The 22,397-nt window shown below is 53.7% G+C and overlaps 1 protein-coding gene across 1 annotated transcript in view; it reads right to left on the bottom strand.

Moving 5' to 3' along the window:
- The window catches only part of LOC111146566 (zinc finger and AT-hook domain containing), a 181,424-nt gene that overhangs the window by 4,141 nt on the left and 154,886 nt on the right, over positions 1–22,397 (bottom strand). The window contains exon 15 of the mRNA XM_022502158.1: positions 20,688–20,818. Coding sequence (XP_022357866.1) covers positions 20,688–20,818 — 131 coding nt within the window. The remainder of the gene's footprint in view (positions 1–20,687; positions 20,819–22,397) is intronic.

The following is a 22,397-nucleotide window of genomic DNA, read 5'->3' as shown; positions in this document are numbered from 1 at the left end:
GGCGGGGGGGCCTGGGGACATTTGTCCAATGTGCCAAAGTCACAAGACAGAGGGAGTGCCGGGAAGGAGTGGCAGGCGAGGTCCTGAAGAGCCCCCATCACCAGGTGACGGGCTGAGATTTCATTTACAAAGGCAAACACGGACAGTTTTCAAAGGAGGGCCTGCGTCACCGGCTCCACAGCACCTGCCGATGGAAACCTGCCTAACGTGAAAGGCTAAAACTCAGTGTTACACTTCCCTCACTGCCCCTTTAAATATTTATGTTTATCTGTCCATATCACCTTTGCTAAGTATGAAGTCTACTCAAAGATAATCCTTTCTCCTCCCCCCTCCCCAATTTTCAGCTCCAGGGTTTTGTGCAACAGAATCACCATTCAATCCGCCCACTAATAATTATAAGAGCACAGTAAACCTTAGGGTTTAATTCAGCAGAAAGAGTGATGGAGACGAAGGTGCACATGCCTTCCACAGACGTCCCGCATGGAGTACCCTCTTCGGCAGGCACAGGCGTACCAGGTCACCTTACTGAGTCCCCCGAACAGAACTAACAACAGCTAACAGGGTCCCCAAAGCCTGGCCGTCGCCGGCCGTGGGGCAGTGCTTACATTTTCATGAGCTTTCATGGGCGAGTGGCCCTGCCGGCCCTCCAGCTGCCACAGGGAAGAGAATGTTGCAGGAGGAAGACTGACCGGGGTGGGGGGCTAAGCATGCTCTGCAGATGGGGTCTGTGAGGCTCTGCAGGGGGAGCCCCTCCCCACCCTCACACACACCATGTCTCATGTTCCTGCAAACCATGGACCTTCCCCATCAGGTGGAGCGCAGCATCCCCCGCCTGCAGCCCCTCGCCCTTCCCTGAACTTGTGCTGGCCTTGTTCGCACAGCGTCTCATGCTAGGCATTTCTGAGTGAAACCGCCGGTGGGCCAGGGACTCGCCCAGGGTCAAACAGCTGGAAAGTAGCAAGAGCGGGACTGGGCGGCCGCTCATGCAGAGACCCGCCTCGGCCGGTGTGGTGTGACAGCGACGGACGGGATTACACGTCGCAGATCACCAATCGACTGGGTTAAATCGTTAGTTCACGCAATCCCGTCACTTTACAGCTGCCTGCAGAGCTCTCAACCATTTCCTCCATTCAAAGTGATCTCTCCGGTCGCTTCAACTATTAGCTCAGGCTCAAAATTGTTCCCCACAGTAGAAATAATACGGCTTCATGATGTCATTATCCCCTGAGATGGGGACTCCACTTTCCCCAAACGCTGTATCTAACATATCTTCCAGCTAAATTATTAGCAGCATAGATAGCTTAATAGAAAGCCTTAACCCAGGGGACTGTACAAATTATTCACTAAATCAGGCTCTGAGTTCTGCAGCTCTGCCCACCTCAAGTGTTCTTCTAGAATCAAGAGCAGATGGCTGTCAGGCCCAGGCACTCTGCTGGGCTCCATATCCGCTCAGGAGCGTTCGCCTGCCGACGCCCGGTCCCGCTTCTGGCTGCCAGCCCCCTCCCTGTCCGCTCATGGGCAAACACTGATGGAGACTGGGAACATGAGACATGGCCGGTGTCTCGCTGTCTTGCTTCCTCCCTCTTCCCCTGCCTGCCCTACGTGCTCCCCTTCCTCTCCAGTACCCTCTCCACTTTTCTTTGCAAAAACCAACCTAAGCAGGCAAACCTCTTCCTCAACATTCAAGAAACTCCCCAGAAGTGCCCCTCGCTGGGGGGGGCCCTCCTTAAGGAAGAGGGGTTCCCTGTGCCCACACATGTGTGCAGCGCCCCAGTGGAGCTCACATGGTGCTGATTCCCAGTCTGCCCTGCGCAGATTTCCCCGATACACCCACAGCTTCTGGAAAGCAAAGACAGGCTCCTCCGTCCCAGCCCAGTGCCACAGTACTGGTAGGCCCACGGGGGGCACTGGTGGTACCTCCACAGCATTCCGTGGGGGGAATCTGGAAAGCCACGATAGACAGAAGAGCCTGGCACTGCCCCCACCTCTAGGCCAGGCCACTGCGGGCCCTTGTTTCTGTCAGACAGGAGCCCACCCAGACCACAGCGGGGCTGGCAAGAGGCAAACTGTCCATGGAAGGACCCCTTGTGGCTCCCAAAGTCCCCGCAGCCCATCTCCTTACTTCACAGGAGAGGAGCCAGGCTCAGAGAGGAAAGAAGCCGCCCGGGACACACAGCTGGACCCAGAAACCGGGTCTTCTGACTTTTGGTCTGAAAACTCTCTGCTCTGCACCAAGTGGCCTCACACCAGACCACAAAGAAGGTCTGGTTCCTGGAGGAACACCGTCAAACGCCTCGCCCGGTGCTGGGCCTGTGGGTGAGCCCGACAGGGATTCTCCTGCAAACATGGAACCACACTGAGGACACACCTGACGCCAGCTCTGAGAGGAGACGTTTCTCGCTGCAGAGACTGTCGGCGCCGTCTGCGACAGGACAGGAGGGAGACAGGCCGCGCGCTGCATCAAGCATTTCGCTTGTGCCGTGAGGATGCTGTCCCCAGCTCCAGGGCGCGGGTGCCCAAGGGAGGGGAGGGCACCGCCTCCGGGCTCTGCCCTCAGGCCCTGCCCGCACTCGCAGTCACCCGTGCTCTTACACCCGGCAGGGAGCTACCTCAGTCCAGGCTACACGGTCACCCCCCCGCCGCCCCGCCCGCTGTTATGTCTTCAATGGGCAGACAGGGGATCTGGGGTCCTCACCCATAGCAAGGGACCCCGCCAGGAAGGACCCCACAATGCCAGGACCACCCTTTCTTCTTGGTTCTCAGGCTGGCCTCCTGCATTCAACCCGGCACCATCTGTTTTCCACAGCTTGACTCCCTCTTTAGAGAACACGCCGGTGGGCGCTTCTGTCCAAGTCCGCAGGCCTCAGACACAGATGCTCCCAAGAAGGGCCTTGAGGGCACAGACAGGAAGGACAGCTTCCTGCCCCAAGACCTTGTCCTCAGGAACCCTGATGCAGGCCACAAGAAGTCCATGGAGAAGGCTGTCTTGCCAAACAAGAGGACGCTGGGGAAAGCAGTGTCCCTTGGGGAAGCCAGCCCCGGGACGACACTTCAGCTCTCCACAGCCTTCCACGTGCGGACTCAAGCCCCTGCACGCGTCTCCTGTGCTACACACCACACCAATACCGTCCCCCCCCAGGACACCAAAACAGCCCAGAGGCATTCGAGGACATCACCATGTGACAAAGACTAATTATGGGAAGAGAGAGCTGTGTCTCTGGGCCAAATCCCACAGAGGTGGTGGTGAGTAGGGAGGAGAGGCTGTCGCTGGCTGGGCATTTCACACACCACGTTCCCATGCGGCCGATGGATGACCAGACGACACGAGCGCGTCACGCCGCCACCCAGATAACCTCCTGGTGCCCCAAGCTTGTGCCAGCCAGAGGGGCTCCGGGCCACAGAAGCTCCTCAGAAGCCCGACCACCTCAACAGACCCCTGCACTGTCAGCGCGGACGCCAGAATCCCCAGGCAACTGTCGGCCCCATCGAACCTAGCGCATTATCTAAACTTGGCTCCCAGCTCAGAAATAAAAGACAAGGAGCAAAAGAAAGATGTAAAACTAAGAGAGGCCCTAAAATGAAAAGAAACCAGAACGACACCTATCGGGATGGCCTTGCTTTACGTCTGTTCACTTGAGGACCCTTTGGAATGAAAACAGCACCAAAGCGGCTCCACGAGGATGCTGCCCACAGGCCAGCGCCGTCCCACAAGCCTGCTGCCCTGCACAGGTGTGGGGAAGACCATGCGCACCTTCATGTGGGGGACTCTGGTCTGGGGGTCTCTAGGGCAGGGGCCCTCTGCATTTTTAGGGGGAAGAAACCCCCTCATCACCTCTGCCACTGCAGGAAAGATCACAGCCCTCACACCTCCCAGCCGTCTTCAGATATGCCAGACCACGTTCTTATTTATTAGACCGAGTCTGGGGGCGCAGCCCTTTCTCAGATGTCGCTAACGCCCTTGAGAGGGAGGGCACCCAGGGCTGCAGGCCAGGTGATAAGCAGAAAAGCCCACCCGCTCTCCTCCCGCTGGCACCATGGTGGTTCTTAGGATCTGCCGAGAGCCAGCTGCCTCCCCGGCCCATGGCACTACAGGCGGCAGACGAGACACAGACGCCATCAGGACAGCAGAGCCACTGTCCAGAGCATCGAATCACAGGATGTAATGAGCACCATGATGGGCAGGGCTGCCGGAGGGCGGGCGTGGGAGAGGCAAAAGATCTAGAACAACAGCTGAGCTCCCAGGAGGAGGCAAACTGGAGGAGGCCACGTATGTATGTGTGGAGTGTGAGTGCGTACATGCACGCATTTGTGCGTGTGTACACAGGCAGGGTGTGTGCATGTATACATGAGTGTGGGCACACGTGTGCATGCATGAGGGTGAGGTGTGTGTACATATATACACCCGTGCATGTATGTGTGCATTCCTGTGTCTAGAGGCAGGTGTGTGAATCTGTATATGTACACAAGTGCAAACACATGTGTGGGTGTGCACACATCTTGCATGCACGTGTGTGCACGTGTATATGGGCAGGATGTGTGTGCCTGTGTCTACAAGTGTGGGTTTGGGTGTGGAACGACCGTATACAGGCCCCTAAACTTGTGTCATGCTCCTTCTCTGTCCTTCCTGACACTTCCTGTTACATTTGCTCAGCCCTTACGACACTACTTCCTTCATTGTGTATCTGTCACTTCTCAGAGTGATCTTAACAGGTGGCCCTTTACAGTTCCCAGAGCCTTTCCAGAGTTCTTACCTCATTAATTCTCACACAGTGCTCTGAAGAAGACCAGGCAGGGACGACTGCCGCCCTGTCTTTCTGAGAAGTGGTTCCCCAAGTCTATGAGACCCCACAGCTAGTAACAGGTGATTCTGGAATGTGGAACCAGGTAAGACCCTCCAAGGCCTACAGTCTTTCTAACAACCTCTGTCTAGCATTTGGAGGCTTCATGGGACCCTCAGGATGAAGCCCAGCTCCCCAGGGGGAGGAGAGACAAGGACCTTCCTGCCCTGGCACCTGCCCCCCGCCACCTCCCCCACACTGCCCATGCTCATCTCGGGTTCCTGAGCACACACATGTTCTCTCCTGCCCCTGAACCTCTACCCTTGCCGTTCCACTTGCATGAAGACCCCCCACCCCCGACCATCTTTCCCTTGAGAACCAGTTGTGCGCCCTGAGCCAGCACGCCCAGAGCTGACCTCCATCACCTGGCAGACAGTAAACAGCGAATCCCTGTTTCTTGGATGAATCACTGAAAAAATGAGTACAGGGCAAAAGTCTACAACATGTGCCACCCTTGCTAAAACAAAAAAAAACCCCACCAAATACTGCATTGCTGAGAGGGTGCCGGTCCCGGAAAGGAGCCACAGCCCGGGACACGGGTGAGGCCCCTTAAAAGCCTGTGTCTCCAACACACAGCGTCACCAAGGGTGTTACCGCCACCACTGCACGTTAGGCCACGTCACACGGCACTAAAGGGAACGTTTCAGACGTTTCAGCTCAGAGCCAGGGCCAGGGCTCTTGCCTTGTGCCGGTCCTGGCAACCCGTGGGTCCACGGCCAGGTGGAGGCTGTGGCCGGGGTGGGGTCCCGGAGGAGCTGGCCCTGGTCCTGAACACCATGCAAGGCCCAGATGGCGGACCCCTCCCCAGGTCCCTTCCGCAGCAGGAATTCTCAGACTCCGCAGCATGCTAACAAGAGAGCGCTGCACATAAAAAGCCACATACAACCAAACAACAAGAATGACCGAGAACCCTGCAGTCGATTCTTTTAGGTGAAACATTCCTCTGTGCATGTTTAAGCTCTGAGGAAGAAGTCTCATTTTTCCCAGTAATTGAGGTTTCACTCACTGCTGAAATTATAACCAGCAAGAGCTTCCTCTAGCGTTGCCAGAAGCGGGACTGGCAGATCCACCTCACGGGGTTAGCAGGCAAACACGTTTACCCGGGCTTAGGTGTGGTATTGTCTGCGTCAGAGACAAAGGGACAATGGTAAACACTGTCCCAATTTACAGAAGGAAGAAGAGGTACAAATGGATGTGGTTTATTAGAAAACCTTGTAAATTCCCAACTCCAGAAATACGTACGTAGATCCAGGACCAAAAGAAGGGTATTATGAGCAAGAAACTTGTGGCAACATCAAAAGATATTCACGGGCAGGGAGAAACCGTTCCACACATCAATGAAGATTTAAAGCCTTTCAAAAAGGACAAAATGCACAGCAAGGGAGGAAGGCAGTGATTCATCCTTCCTGGGGAGACAGCGTAATGCCTCGCCTCCGCCCTATTTTTCTCTTGGTTGTAAGTAGACAGTAGATGCTCTTTCTTTTCTGAAAATACTGATCCTATAAACAGTCCGAAGTCCAAACAGGTTGTAAAGACGAGCCGGCTCGCTGCAGGCAGTCGCTGCCATCCCCAAGGGCGTCCTGGCTCCCAGAGGCGCTGCGGGATCTCGGGGGCCCACCCTGCGGCAGCCCCATTCCAAGGCCCCAGGGCATGGGAGCCCTCCTGCACATAGAGCCCTTGTCCACAGGGTCCCGAGGGCCCACCTGCAGAGAAGGGAAGGGCCAACTCCCTTTGCTGTGACAGGGGCACGTGGAAAGACAGCCCTACTGGCCCTGTGTCTATCACTAGACGAGGATATTTGTGTGTTGGCCAAACCAGCTCACCCTGCAGAATGGATCTAGCGATAGATATCAGGGCAGCAAAAATGGTTAAGACATCCGATCTTTCTCGAACTTCTCAAGGGTCTAAGCACAGTTTAGTGTGGCCTCAACTATCAAGTGAGGCAAAAAGAATCCTTGCCTTGGAAACTGTGGTAAAATGGGGTGTACAACGTGGTCTCTCTAAGCACATGGGAGAAGCAAGGGATGGCGGGGCTGGTGCCTGGGCAGGACAGGTGGTCTCGTGTGGTGCTCACGACAACCAGAAGGTGCCATCCCCCCCGGGGCGGGTATCTGATGCCCGTCCATGTCCCCTTCCAGACCGTGCCCACACAGCACCCAGCTCACAGCCGGCGCCTGACACACATCTGTGTTGAATTATTCAGGAAATACCGTAAAGCTGAGCTCAAACAGAACCAGAGCACACTCCCGGTGACAGGGAAGGAGGAAGGCAGCAGATTCTTACCGCCTACGAGCATCTTTTGATATTTAGACAAGTTTATTGTGCATAACGTTTCCCTTTCTTGACCTTTAAGCACCCATGTATTGGGCTTTTGTTTAGTGCCAGGCCCTGACGGGGGCGCTGTGCTTCCCTGTGGGGCGCGCCTCCAACCGGGGGGGGGGGGGGGGGGGGGGGGGATGACGACAGGGACCCACTTGCTTCTCCTCACAGGCCCCACCCCTGCCTGCGGGCCCAGCCACAGATGGCAACTCTCAGGGTCACTCTTCTCACCGAAACCTCCCTGTTGCACTTCGAGAACACCTCCCTCAGCATGTCGCTCAGAAGACAAGCCCTCCACCCTCCTCCTTGGTTTTTCTCACAACCACCCCCAGCAACCACCCCTGCGGGCCCTGGCCTTCCTCAGTCCTGCCCTGACAGGCTCAGCAAAGATGTGGTGACGTGACAGACCCCTCTGCCTCCGCCCCCTGCCTTGTTCTGCCATCCCAAGGGCCCCTCTCTGTGCTGGAACCACTTGACTTCTTTTATCAGCGGATGCACTCCCCTGGTCCCACAGCCCGTGGCCTCTAGCAGTTTCCCCGGCCTTTTGTATAGGGACCTGCAGCCTCCACAAGCCCGAGCAGGCAAGGAAAGTGAGCCGGCAAGAGCCTGCCGTGCCCCTCCCGGGCACCCCACCGAGCCACGGACCCCACAGAGGAGGACAGACCCCCAGGGGTGCAGCGTTTCCACGTTCTGCTTCAAGAACGTTTACCACAACACATCTTAAACTGTTCCCATCACTCGTCAAATGTACCCCGATATGTTCATTAGTAGCAGAGGGGATCCAAGAATAGAAACAGGAATTGTGGGTCCGTCATCCTCGGAGCAACAAGGCAGCGTTGATACCCACACGCCCCTTTCTTTGCTGCTTGTACTTGTCTCTATGAAAACCTGCCAACCTTGGCTCTCCCTGAAACGTCCTCCTCCCCCTGCCTGCTCTCCTGTCTGTGTCCCTTCTGGCACAGAACCCCTTCCCTAACTCTCCTTTACTTTGGGCAAGTGGCTGTAGGATGTCCTTGGCCCTTCCACGCCAGTTGCCCCCCCCCACACTCCCCCTGCCCTCTCTGGTGGAATTCCTCAGAAGGGCTCAGCAGCAGGGCTGGGAAGGGGGTCAGACTGTTGCCAGCCACAACCATGTTTGTCTACATGATGCAACTGTTTCCCCATCTGGACCAAGCAACGGATGCTCCTATGAAACCCTGGGACTCCTAATGCCAAGCACAAGGCCTCGAGAGCCATGTTAGTATTTGTTTGCTGGACAGAAACTTCCAGAAGCAGGAACAACTATGGCTGAATTCGACATGCACAGGAAGGGGATAAGGAGCTATGGCACTCCCAGGACGGGAGGGAGGATGTACTGAAGATGCCTTCAGAGTCCATGCGGGTGATCACACGTGATCTGCACGTTAGCCCCGTGGAGAAGGTGCTAGTATTTCCCATTTTACAGATAAGAAAACAGAAATTCAAAGCAGAAAAGTGTGTTGTCCAGGGTCACATACCAGTAAGGGGCAGGCTAGCTCCCTTTTAGCCATGTGTCACCTTCCCAGCTTTGCCACGCACGGGCTCCTCCTCCACCCCTGTGACGTGGCCAGGGCAACGCTCGAGGTGGGCTGCCCAGGAGACACGCTGCGTGCGGGGCCCCCGTCTCAGAGGCCTGCACTTCCCGAAGCCCAGCACCTACAGCGGCTGCGGCCCACAAGGCTGTTCAGCCCGAGGCATGGGGAAGGCACCCCGGGTCCACCTGGCTCGGACGCCCGACATCGGATCCTCTGTTCATGATTCTCAGCACTCAGGAAGCCTCCAAACACGCCAGGCCCTGAGCCCTGAGCTGGAGATCCCACGGGGAAGAAGAGCCAACCCCACTATCTGCGAGCCCCCCCATCGGATGCGGAAGGCAAAGGCGTGTATAGGGGCCTGCAATGATGTGGTCTGTGACAAAGGCCCCAAGAACAGTAATGAGTGGGGCACCCCTCCAACACACCTCCTGTTTCTCCACTGCTGGAGGACAGGAGAGCTCTCCCGCCCAGGTGCGGCCCCTAGGTACTACCTACTCCCGTCAGAGGGAAAGCCTGGAGGCATCGATGGCCTTCCTGCTTCCCCTAGGAGCAGCCCCAGGTTCGCTCCCCACTCCTGCCATCTGCAACTGGAGGGAGGTGGGAGATCTGAGAGAAGTGGCTGCCATGGAAAAGCAGGACTCATACTGTGGGCTTGTCAGGGCCAGTACCCTGAACTGGTTGTCAGACTGTCCACCTTCCTCCCCAGTTAGGAAATGAGGAAGGGGGTAGGATCCAGGGGGCCAGTGCTCTCCTGTCCTCCAGCAGAAGAGAAACTGCGATGTGGTGGGGGGGTGCCCCACTCATTACCGTTCTTGGGGCCTGTTACAGACGACAACCTCATGGGCCTGTATTCATGGCTTTGCCTTCTGTGTCAAAGGCAGGGAGGCTCGGTGAGAGTGGACTTGTGCTCTGACCAGAATCCCCCACTGTGCAGCACGGCTGACCTGCCCCACACGAACCGCCCTTCACTTCTCATCTGCATTCCACGGGGCTCCTTTCCTATCACCACCTAACCAAGGACCACACAGGGAACGGCTCAAAACACAAAGATACAGGGCGCCTGGGTGGCTCAGTGGGTTAAGCCTCTGCCTTCGGCTCGGGTCATGGTCTCAGGGTCCTGGGATCGAGCCCCACATCGGGCTCTCTGCTCAGCATGGAGCCTGCTTCCTCCTCTCTCTCTGCCTGCCTCTCTGCCTACTTGTGATCTCTGTCTGTCAAATGAATAAAATCTTTAAAAAAAAAAAAAAAAAGAAAACACAAAGATACAAATGCTTCTGCTTCTAATGTCAGGGAAGTTTGCCATCAGGTGAGGAAGTTCTCTGCTTTCAAGGGCTCAGTGGACTAGATAAGGCCCACCTGGCCACTCTTCCCATCTCGCAGTCAGCTGACAACACAACCAGAGGAGTAGGGCTCATCCTATCTACAGGCTCCGGAGAATACCAACGTGGACTTGAGAGGTCAGTGAGGGCAGGGAGTGTGGCCCTGAAGCTGACATCAAGCAACAGAAGTGAGCCTCGCAGAGGCTGGCGATGGGCATTCTGGGCAGAGGGACGAAGGTGGGAACAGAGGACCAGCAGGCAGCCCGATGGGCAGGTGCCTACCCTCGGGGTGGAGGGAGGCAGGAGGGCCAGACTGCTATGGGAGGCCATGGTGAAGTCCTATTCCCAGTCTACTGGAGACTTTCCAAGTTACTGGGTGGTTTTAAGTGAGAGATGCCGGAATCTCGCTTACATCTGGAGGAGCTCACTCCGTGTGCTACGTGGAAACAGCAGCAGGCGTAGAGGAAAGGAGACCAGTGAAGAGAAGGTCTGTAAACCAGGGTGGGGAGAACTTCTCAGACTCTGTCTTGCACATGAATCAAGGGTGACCAGGGCCAGGGTAACGTGCGGTCTGACGTGGGGGGTGTGGGTTGGAGCCAGACCCTCTGTGTTTCTAACAATCTCCCTGAAGCTAATGCCACTGGCCCAGGGACCAAGTCTGGAGCAGCCACTGCTTAGACGGAGGTGGCAGCCTTGGGACATGGGGATGTGTGAGATGTGTTGTGGGGGGAGATCCCACGACAAGGGGAGGACATGCTGACAGTCACGTGTGGGGGTAACGCAGACGCCCAGGTTTCGGCCTGAGCACTGGAGCGGAGAGCATGCGCTCACAGGATGGGGAAGCTGACAGAGCAGGGGAGGGAGGGCTCTGAGATCCCAAGTGCTTTTTTGGGGGAACCCCTCTGAGCAGTATGGAGGCCACTGCTTCAGGGGGAATGATAAGCGGACCCAGCTGGCGGCAACACCACCCCAGGACACACTCCAGGAAGGCCAGGGCCACATTTCCTTCAGATGGGGCCCCCAGCCCTGGCTCCCCGTATCAGGGTTCTCGCAGCCCCACCTTTGCCACAAACCAGAGGCAGAGTGAGTGATCTCAGCGGGCCAGGGCAAGTGGCAGAGACGGGAGGAATCAGTAAAATTGACCTGCCCCAGCCCAGGCTATGATCGGGAACTGGGCACCGGCCAAAAGCAATCAACTCAACGGCATAAAACTCAAAGTCGGATTCTGCAAACAGCACCAACAAAGCTACAGCTTCCTGGGGCCCAGCGGCAGGAAAATCAGAGCTTAGGGAAAGGAAGAGAACAGAAGAGAAAAGTTCAACGGACTGACCCCTCCAGCCTGGCTGAAGATGCTCTACATAACAAGAGGGCCAGAATGAAACTGGGAAACCTTTATCCACTATTTTTTCAGACAATTTCCCACATGGCCAGAGGAAGATCATGGCACTTATTTTTCCTTTAAAATTTCACAAAGAAGTGGAATTTTCCATCACTACCAGGGATAAAGAAATTCAGCAAGTAATAAGACAGACGGGGATGAGGACGCAATTTCTCCTATCATCGCCAGAAATCACAGCCGAAACCGACGTCTCTGGAAGTTTTATTTAAAATAAAGAGAAAGAAAGATTCAAATGGCTACGGGAGTACTAAGGAAGGCTTACAAAGGACAAGAGGTGGCATTAAGTGACAAGGGAGAGTAACGCACTGCCAGGACCCTGAATGAACTGTTCATCCCTGGATCTACACAGCGAAGGTCGCCGTTCAGCAGCGGCGGAATGACTGACGTTCTATAAGGCATGCGATCTGCGAGAGTACTGGAGAGGAGGCTACCTGGGCGCGTGATTAGGAGCGTGACGTAATCAAAGCTGGCAGGGTGCCAGGATGAAATAAATTGTACCGCCAAGTTCTGTAGGCAAGAGGCAAACCTCACCAACCAAAACGTGCTGCTGATAATCGGTTCTGTTACAGTAAGCGAGATGATAAGCGGAAAAAAAACAAAGCAAGCAGTCCCTGCCACTTCATAATTCCATAAAGCTCAAAAGGATTGGGAATAAAAGAGAAAACATGTCCATCTGGATTGGCGGCATCGATCAGTGTTCTAACACCGTCTGGTGTTAGACCATCCACGGGGCATATGCTCTCGGCCCCGGCAACCATGCCACGGATGGGATCGCCGACGAAAGACCTAGGACTCCCTCTCACGGGCCTTCCAAAGGCATCTGAATCCCTCATGACTGTAATTCCCCTTCAGAACCAGTATGCACAGCACAGAGCCGGCGTTCCCATCACACAGTGAGGAGTGACACAATACACAAGCAGCTACGCTTACCAGCCCTTCTTTTAACATCATAGACACCTATTCCTGATCTTCTGGAAAGATGCCTCACGTGAACCACAACGATGGCAAAACCACCGCGACCAGAAAGGAGAACCAATAAGACAACTGAAGACGGCAGGGTTTCACTGTGACGCAGAAGGAAACCCCCTATTATAACGTCTCGTGCACTGCGGCAAACGACCTGAAGACAAACCGGGAGCCGGAGGGGAGAGGAGGACAGAGAGAAAGTGGGAGAAGCTCTCCTGTGATTTCTACCACGTGGGTGGCACTGAATTCAGGGGAAGGTCTGCTCACCCTTGGGGTCAGAAAGTGTCTCCCACAGGAATAAGAAAAATGCATTAACTCACCAATTATTTAACTTAAATGGACAACAAAACAGGAAGGGCATCTCCTCGTCCCTTGTGTGGGGGAAGATAAGGGGAGAGGTCTCAGCTCAGTCCTGCTCTGCGACAAGGACAATGCAGACCGCTGGTCCCTTCTGTGACCTTTTGAGGACTCCGAGAGCCTCGGCGCCAATGCGATGCTACAGTCAGGTCTCTGGCTGTGCACTTCAGCAATCAAACCGACAGAATGTAGTGACCGTTTGAAAAGAACACCGGAAACAGATATTGAAACACATCAGTCACATTCCAGACACGTCACGTTCCAGTCACGTTCCCCGAATTTTGCCACAAGTATTATGAAAGGCTTCACATCCGTGCCCAGAGGAGGAGGCCAGTTCTGGGCTCCCCTACCAGCAGGAACACAGGCCGTGAGGCTTCTCCCTCCCAGAGGCTGCTCCAGAGAAGCGCCTTCTGCAGAGCGGCCTCTCCCACCAGATGACCTGGTGCATGCAGACATCTGAGAGGGCATCGGGGAGACCAGGTGACCAGAACAGGACAGGCTGGACCTGCGCTCCCTTGCAAACAGGCAAGTGGTGTGCGTGGTCAGCCGTAGCTATGGACTGTGTTTCCTTGCAAAAATTATGAACTGCAAATGAAAAACAGCAATTCTAGTGCTGGCTGGCAACACGTCCTCCAGCAAGAACTGCTACCAAAACTGTCTCTCAGACGGAGTGCTGCGCGCCGAGCCCGTGGAAGCTCTGCAGGCTCCTCTCCTCCCGACAGGACACATCATCTTCCCCCTCCAGTGGCAACCACCACGGGGGACCTGCCCAGAGATGCGAAAGGGCATGGGGAAGCTGGGAGAAGGGGGACGGCTTTGGGCAAATCTGGAATTTCTACTTTGGTTTCTTAGATCAGCAGTGCTAGCGCACGGTCAGAGCCCTGGGGATCCTGAGCAAGATGGTGGCAGCACAACGCCAGGCCAAGGGCTTGCGCAGGGCAAGGGGGCAGGGTGCCTGCAGGTCTGAGACTGTCTCCGTGGCTCCCTTCAGCTGTCCCTGCCGCTGGGGCGGTGGCTGACAGCTTGGACATGTCCAGCACATCAAGGGAAAATGACGAACAGAAGAGAGGCTACTCCAGGGTTGCAGAGAACCAGGAATAAGGAGTGGGTGCACCCCCCTCCCCGCTCCGAAGCAGGACTCCTGAGCTGTAAGCAAGATGCTTGGTGTGGACAGAGGCACAGTCCTGCCAACACAGAGCCACTAACCAGTCACCAGTGAAAACACTCAGTGGAAGGAGGTAGAGTAGGAACCATCTAGTCGCTCTTGACCCAGGGACTAAAGTGGGGTGCTGTGCTCAGGACTCCTGGGGTCGGTGTGGTGCCGCCAGCCTCTTCTCAACCACGGCCCCTCAAGAACCTGTAGGACGGAGCTCATTCTGGAACCTCGAGCTGAAATACCGACTGTGAGAGAAATACTCGTCTACTGAAATACACGTGCTTTCCGGAAGCTGCCAAATCTCTCTGAAATCTGTGAACCAAAGTCACCTGTGTGACACCTGGTTATTTCAGCAAACAATCACCCGGGGAAACCATGACCTTCCACCGACAAAGAGGCCTTCCCTCTGAAACACACATGGACATGGGTGATGGTTAATTTCATGTGTCAGTGTCACTGGGCCACTGGTGCTCAGATATTCGGTCAAACGTCACTGTGGGTGGTTTCCGTGAGGGCCTTTCTGGATGAAATTAACATTTAGGTGAACGGACCATGTAAAACAGACTGCACTTCCCAATGCGGGTGGGCCTCAACCAACCAAAGTCTGAACAGAACAAAAAGGCCGACTCTCCCTGAAGAAGGGAATTCCTCTCGCCTGCTTACCTGGGAGATGGGACATTGGGTTGTTTGTTTCTCCCCCTGCCTTTGCGACAACGCGGTGACAACGCTGGCTCTTCCTGGGTTTTGAGCCTGCTGGCTTTCCAACTGGAACGTCGGCTTTCCTGGTTCTCTGCCTTCAGGCTCAGAGCAACCACACTGTCAGCTCTTGGGCCTCCAACTCACAGACTGTAGCTCTCGGGACTTGTCAGCCTCCATAACTAGTGAGTCAATTCCCTAAAATAAATCTCCGTATACGTGTCTATGTGTGCATACACAAACACACACGCACACTGATTCTATTTCTCTGGGCACTAACACGACATGCTTTTTCATCAGCTCTCAGCAGAGCAGAAACGGTAACTGAGTCACTGAGAGGCGAGCGTGGTCGAATGCACGCCACCGGACAGCCTCACCAGGACTAACCCTACGACAGCTGGGCCCAGTACGCAGGGAAACGCCCTAGCCAGTTCACACACGGCACGTGGACTGAAAGGCGACTGGTTTCCAAAAGCAAACGGAGGAATGAATAAGACACGTGAACTTCCCCGCAGCTCGGGGCTCTTCTCCCAGACAGATCCGCCCTCACCCCCAGAGGCTGTACCCCACAATGCACCCAGCCCCCCAACTCAGGTTTAGGGGCCACCCTCAACAATAATAAGCAGAAGAAAGGGGCGCGGTGCCCCTGCGGGCCTGGTGCACCCAGGCTCCGGAGCTGTGCCCGGAGTCAGCGACGTGCTCCGGGAAGACAGGCTGTTCTGCTGGACATCCATCCAATGGCAGGAATGCTCAGAGCAGACTCTCTACTTGGGTCCCGTGACTAAATCGAAGAACCTGGAAACTGATTTCTTAAAAATGCCAGCATGCCTTTGAGACGGTAACATAGGTCGAGAAGCCTGTAGCGAAAGGTCACCTGACTCTGAGAAGTGACAGGAACCTGCGAGCTGTCCAGACTCATCCTCTCTCCATTGGCATTTGAGCAGAGGGAAAGGGCAGGGAAGGCAGAGACCAGGCTAAGGTGCCTTCTGGGCTGTGACTCCCCCGTCACCGCTTGGTGGTCACAACAGGGCCCAGCATTTCACTGAAGTAGGGCCTCGTCCGCCACCTCCCCCTGCCTCCAGTCACCCAGCCCTGAGCACCAGCTCCGGCTCCTGCCTCTGCCTGGAGCCCTGCCCCCACCCAACTCCCAGCTACCTGCCAGGACTCCACTTGGGCACCAACGGCATCTACGAAGCCCTCCCTGTCCACCACGTGCTCCATCCCAGACCCCGGTTCAAGCTCAGCAGCCCCTTGGGGCTCCCGCAGAACCCTTCGGGCACTGGTCGACCTCCCCAAAGCCCACATTACTCTTAGTTAGAGCTGCCGGTTTAAGGTCTTGCCTGGTTCCACTGGTTTTTTTCCCCCTCTCCCCATTAACATACCGTGTTATTTATCAGCTGTGTGTGGGCCGGCCGTCACCCCAGTTAGAGAAAGGTCAGCTCCTAAGCATACCGTTCACCCTTCTTGTTCACTGAAATATCCTGAGAGCCAAGAACAGCACCTGGCTGGTGGACGCAGCTCAGGGGGTGTTTGCTGAATAAAAGAGTCAATAATTCCCCTCACCGGGCTACCTGCCTCTTGAGACCAGGACCGGTCTTATCCCCAGAACCCAGCGTGACAGGCAGAGTAACGGCCCCCCACTCCGAAGAGGTCTTGTGTCCTAATCCCCAGAATCTGAGAATGTTACCTTGCACGAGGAAGGGGACTCTGCAGATGTGACTCAGAAGCTTGAGACAGGGAGACTGTCCCAGATTATCCAGGGGGATGTCACGGAATCACGGGGGTCCTTATGAGAGGGAGACCAGAGGGTCCGGCCGAGAGCAGGCAAGGAAGCAGAGGCCAGAGCGCTGGGGTGTGAGAGGAGCTCGCCCTGCCCTTGCTGGCCCTGAAGACGGAGGGAAGGGAACTCGGGTCAAGGGATGCCAGGGACATCTAGAAGCTGGAAAATTCGAGAAAGGAGTCCTTCCCAGAAGGAATGCAGCCATTAACACCTTGACTTTAGCTCCCTTTGAAATCCATCTTAGACTTCTGACCTCCAGGATTCTTAGAGGTTTCGAGCCACCAAGTCTGTGGGAATTTGTTGCAGATGCCGCAGAGGAGGCGCTCGAGCGCCCAGGAGGGAGCACACAGGGAGGGAGAGGCAGTGAGAGTCAGTGGAGCAAATGCTGTGGGCCAGTAAAGAAAATGTTACTTTTCATCTTGAAAATAAATCTTAAACCATAAGAACAGCAAAGACGCGTCTAAGCCATGAGCCAGGATTGTGGCAGTGGTTATGTGTGACTTTTCCTTTAAAGCAACTAACTTTGACTCAGAGAGGCTACGGTTTCCCTGTGCTGGTAGGTCTTACACTTCCTCTACTTAAGGCAGTTTTCTTAATCAAAGGTAAATTTCCTCCGCATACAACCCCAAAGCAAGATAGAACAAAAAGAAAAGAAAGAAACCAATTTATCTCACGAAAACGGTCTGGGCTTCAGAAATGCACGATTAATTGCACTCAAAGCTCTCATGTGTTTGTGAGGGCCAGCTGGAGCACGGCCTGCAAGGACTTGCCTTCCCTAACACTCCAAAATGCTCCATCCCCAGAAATCTGCTTCTAATGCTGACACTTGAAGAAAGTGATGTGATGGAAAATCATTGAGGACATGGTTCTGTGTCCAACTGAAAATTCAACAGCCTGAATTATGGCACAAGGCTTTTCCATGTCTCATTTAAAAACAGGAAGAAAGCAACCTAAGGAACCATTTTTCCCCTAATGCCTGACACATAATTTTATTTATTTTTTTATTTAATTTTATTTTCTTCAGTATTCCAAGAACCATTTTTTCTCAGCTCTTTGGTTCCAATACCACCACCCTGCCCACCAGGCCTAGCATTAGTGTCATCCTGGAAACTGAAAACCCAAAAAGACTAGAAAATTGATCACTTTCAATGATCACTGATAAATTTTCATACCAAAAAAAATCCTTTTCAATTAACATTAATACATCGGGAAGAAATAAAATTATGAACAGAGCATATGACTGTTGTTTTACATGGGAAAGAAATCTTAAACTTTTAAACATCTAGAATCCATTCATACACACCTAGAATTTGTTTTTAGCCCCTTTAGGAAGTATGGATACAACTGGAAAGTTTCAGAAGATCTCAAAATAGACTATCCAATGGTAATATGGAAAACTTTTTTGTATAATACATACTGTGTGTTTTATGAAAGGCGTCCTTCCTTGCTTTTTTCTGTCCAGTACCGTCTTATGGGACATAATGAGAGAATCCCCACAGGAAGGCCACAGCACGCTCCATCCTATGTAACAAAACATCTCTGAAGCCACTAGCACGTGAGCTATTCTAGTTGGAAGAGGACAAAATCCCCAGCACCCAGGTACCCTCACGCAGTGAAGGAAGAGCACCATTCGAGGCCAACAGGTACCCTAGAGTTCATACTCAAGTGGCTTAAGCACGCTCCTTAAGTAGACATAATGCCTCTACTGAAAAATTCCTAAGCCAGATTCTAATTAGAGGGAATAAAAAATCAAAACTAAAAACAAATTTCTCTAATAAAAACAGTTATCATGGGGTGTCTGGGGGGGGCTCAGTCGGTTAAGTGTCTGCCTTCAGCTCAGGTCATGATCTCAGGGTCCTGGGATCGAGCCCCGCATCAGGCTCCCTGCTTGGTGGGAGTCTGTTTCTCCCTCGCCCTGCCCTCTCCTCTGCCTGCCGCTACCTTCTGCTCGTGCTCACTCTCTCTCTCTAATAAATAAAATTTTAAAACAAAATAAAACATAACCAAACAAAAAACCTACTTGTCTTTACATTTAAACGACGGGACAACTCAATTCAGAGGCATTCTTTCACACAGTGCAACCCCGTTGCCAAAGGAGTGGGTGTTTGCTGTCCGCCTGCCCCTGGTCCCTCCGTCCATCCCCCATCCAGCAGGTCCCAGCAGCCCCAGGGAGCCAGGTGCTGGGCCAGGCACACGGATGATGACAAGGACACCGCTCGAGGCAAACACCTCCGAACACAGTTGCTCTAGACTGTTAAACACCAAGACTCCTCCTTGTCCTGTGTTTTCAGTAGAACACAAGATTCTCTCAAGAATCCCACCATTTCCTGCTACCTCACGCACACAGCACCTGTTTATGCTGGTGGGACCGGACGCTTCTCTGCCTCATCCCGTGTGGTGCTGTCAGCCTAACGCCTCAAAGCACACTGAAGCTGAATCCCAAGCTGGCAACCTCACGTGTCACCGCACTGTCTGTGATGTTCGATAAATCACGGCCCTGAGCAGCGGCATATCACAGGAGCTGGCACCTTCCTGCAAGTCTCAAAAGGTTTTGGCAGGTACGAAATATGCAAAAAATTCTCCTGACACCAGTCCAATCACACCCTTCCTGAAGTGTCGGGTCCGGCTCAGGACTCATCAGGTCACAGCGTGGAGAAGCTATTTCAGAAGAGATTTAGTAAGACGAAGCGAAGACCGCAGCCTAGTAACTACAAAGGGAAGCACGTGTATGAGTCTATTCCCAACCAAGGGGCAGAGGCCACTGCAGAGCAAGACACCACGTCCCACGGTGGCACTGCTATCCAGACTCTCCTCGAGACAAACCACAGCAATGGAGGAGCGTTTCTAGGACACGCGGTCCCAACATTCATCTAGACATGCTGAGTCTTGTCCGTGGATCATGAAGTCCAGAGTTGAACCAGAATGTACTAATTCCCCAGAGAATTACTTAGCCTGATTTCAGGCTTTGCATTGTGTTGTGGGTACACCTACGGTGGACAGTTGCAGAGACAGCTTAGGAAGTCTACTTCTGATTCATCAAAGGGATGCCACCGGGGACACAGCATTCAGGGGTCCGCATGGGAGAGACACATTAAGACATACCTTTCATTGTTCGTGCCAAGAAAACCTACTCCCTTTGTGAAGTTCACGGTTCCACATTTCCTTGTTTATGGTTATAAAATTCCATACCAAGTGCACAAACTGGCACGCCTCCCGTAAGACGCACCTCTGTGCAAACATAAGCCATCTGCCCCCAACAACCGTAGCTACCCCCGATATATGTACATATATTACAGATAAAATATTATTTCATATTATAAAATGTCCCCCAAGCCTGCTCTGGGGCCCATAGCCCCTCCCTGTCTTCCTGTCCTCCACTGTAGCTGGTCACCGCTGAAGAGCCCCTGTGCCTCACTTGTTCGTTTCTGTTTTACCTTTTTCCCCACTAGACCATGACCATGGTGATGGTTCTCTCCTGGAACCCCAGAAACACTGCTGGCAGGAGTAGGCACTTACTAAGTACTTCCTGAATGAACGATTCCAAGAACGGGCAGCTGTAAAACTCTACGGTCTGTACTTTAGCTCTCTCTGTGAACTTAAACTCTGCCCACATCTGACGTGTTCACTGTTGTTGTTGTTGTTGTTGTTGTTGTTTTTTAAGTATTTGTGGAAGCCAGGCCAAAGCTTTTGTAAAATGAAGCAAGAGATAGTAAAGAGAGGTACAGACAGAGAAAAAGGATGATGTCATTACCAACCACACTGCATTTTACAGCTGGTGAAGTCTCTGAGGGTAGAAGGGGAGGAAATGAGCCAAAGAGTTTAACTATCAATTAAGTCGAGTAACCTTTATTCAAAAACTCATCATTTTCTTCCCATCCGCTCAGGCATCGACCAGGTGATGCTGTGCAAATCACGAGGTCAATCCACGGAGAAGCCCTCCCAGCTTCTCTGGCTGCTCCCACAGTTCCCAGCCAAGGGCTGCTTTGCACAACAGATGTGTCCAAGTGTGTCCACATCTGCTTACTTTCACACCGGGATTCTTTGAAGGGAAATGAATGAAAGGCTCCCAGAATTTTAAAAAATCTATTGTATCTTTCCCCTAAAATATACCTCCACTTGTGGAACTGCTAAAGACACACTCACATGATAATCAGAGGCAGAGGAAGAAAATGCATGAGCCTAAGCCAACCTCTTTCCCAACCCCATCTCAGGGAAATTCAGCCTTGATAACCTCCAGGGCAGGAGAGAGAGGGGTATGTGTCAGTGTGGAGAAAAGATATTTAAGGTGCTGGGAGGGCCCTTACCTGTTTCACGACTGTCACTGTCCCTGGAGCCATGGCGACCACAGAGGCCACAGCAGTGGCGTCACGGGCCTCGGTGCCCAGCTCGATGATTTGCTGGAGGATGTTCACCGCCGTGGGGTCAAGGCGGTCACCTTATAAGGAAGAAGCAAACGGGACATCAGTAAGCCCACAGGGGTTGGGGGGCACTGAGTGCAAACCAGACCTTACTAGAGGCCACTGTGGGGTGTCGCCCACCCCGGGGCGGGGGGAGCACAGATTCTCCACGATCACTCATTCCAACAGCAGAATAATTTGCATGGCACTTTTTGGCTTTAAAGCAGTTTTTATAGGAACATCTCCAAAGCCCAAATGATCCTATGAGGAGATGACATTGTGATATCACCCCCATTTCACAGACTGGTCACCTCTGCACAAAAAAGACAGGAGACTTGCCTGGAACCAGTTTTGAAACAAAGCCAGAGCTCAGACCCCAGGGTTCTGAATCCAAACTTGATGACCCAGGACTGCTTCTCAGGAAAGAAGCCCTGAGAAGTACCAACAAACACACTAACCTGCAAAGTTAGTGTTCTGTAAACACAGGCCTGGGAGGTGGCCAATGAGAGCAGGCCCCATAAATTACACAAGCTATGGACTAAACATCCAGGGATGTCTCAATTATTAGAACCAGTGCAACTTAGAACTCCAAACCAATTGAAGCTCGGGGTTCCATTTTAATCATCTCAAACGATTAGAATCCACAGCCTCAGGCCAGCTACTGAGCCTGCCCTGCCGGGCCGCACCATCTGCCTGACCATCTGTGACTCTCCGGAACACGGCCCTCGGACCCTGATCATTAATTTACTGAAAGGGAAACTCCTGCGTGATCTCTGTGTTAGCATAATATCACCAAGCCTCTGCCAATGTTTGCGTCCTTGTGGACCGGCTTTCCGCAGGCCACATTCCAACGCAAGTCGCTCAGGAAGAGACGGAGAAGGGGAGCGTGATGTGTTCTATGTAACAGGGAGCGTGTGGCATAAGCCTCAGTAGAGGACGGTGTGAGTGCCTTGCATACCCTTCGTACCACTCTGGCACTGCCCTACACACACACACACACACACACACACACACACACACACTCGCCCTCTTTCTCTCCTTAAGGGACGTACATCCACTGTGCCTTGCAGCCAACCACTCTGAACATCCAAAGACTAAACAAAACCTTTACCTTAAAAACATACTGAGCTGAGCAAGGTTTAATTCCTCCTGCACTGACCCCCCTGGGGGCCATTTGTCAAGCCTGTCATCAGGAGCGTGGCTCCCAGCGGGAATACAGAGATCTGCCTCCATCCAACACTGTCTCTCCTCCTCCTTCCAGGACTCAGGAGACAGATTTGTAAGCAACTTATTACCCACCAGGTTGGTCCCGTCTCAGGAGGCCATCAGCGGAATGCTGCAGAGAAGTCAGCAATTAGGGGAATGCTGCAGAACAGTCAGCTGGGTCCCCGGCAGATGACATGCGATCTGAACGCCGAAGGTACAGGTGAGGTGGCCAGGAAAAGCGTGTGGGGGAAGGGAACAGACCGTGTCCCAGAGATCACACCCGCAGTGCAGGTTTTATGGAGTCTGCAGGGGAGAGCAACCTCAGAGGCGGGGTGGGAAGGGACACGGCGCAGGGAGCAGAACCCAGAGCGGGCAGGCCTGGCTCAATGAGCCGCGAAGCCCGAGCCCTGT

The sequence above is a fragment of the Enhydra lutris genome, unplaced genomic scaffold, assembly GCF_002288905.1.
Source record: "Enhydra lutris kenyoni isolate GAN:26980312 unplaced genomic scaffold, ASM228890v2 scaffoldscaffold14, whole genome shotgun sequence".
Lineage (NCBI taxonomy): Eukaryota > Metazoa > Chordata > Mammalia > Carnivora > Mustelidae > Enhydra > Enhydra lutris.
The sequence above is the reverse complement of the archived record's forward strand: the minus strand, read 5'-3'. Positions and strand labels throughout refer to the sequence as shown.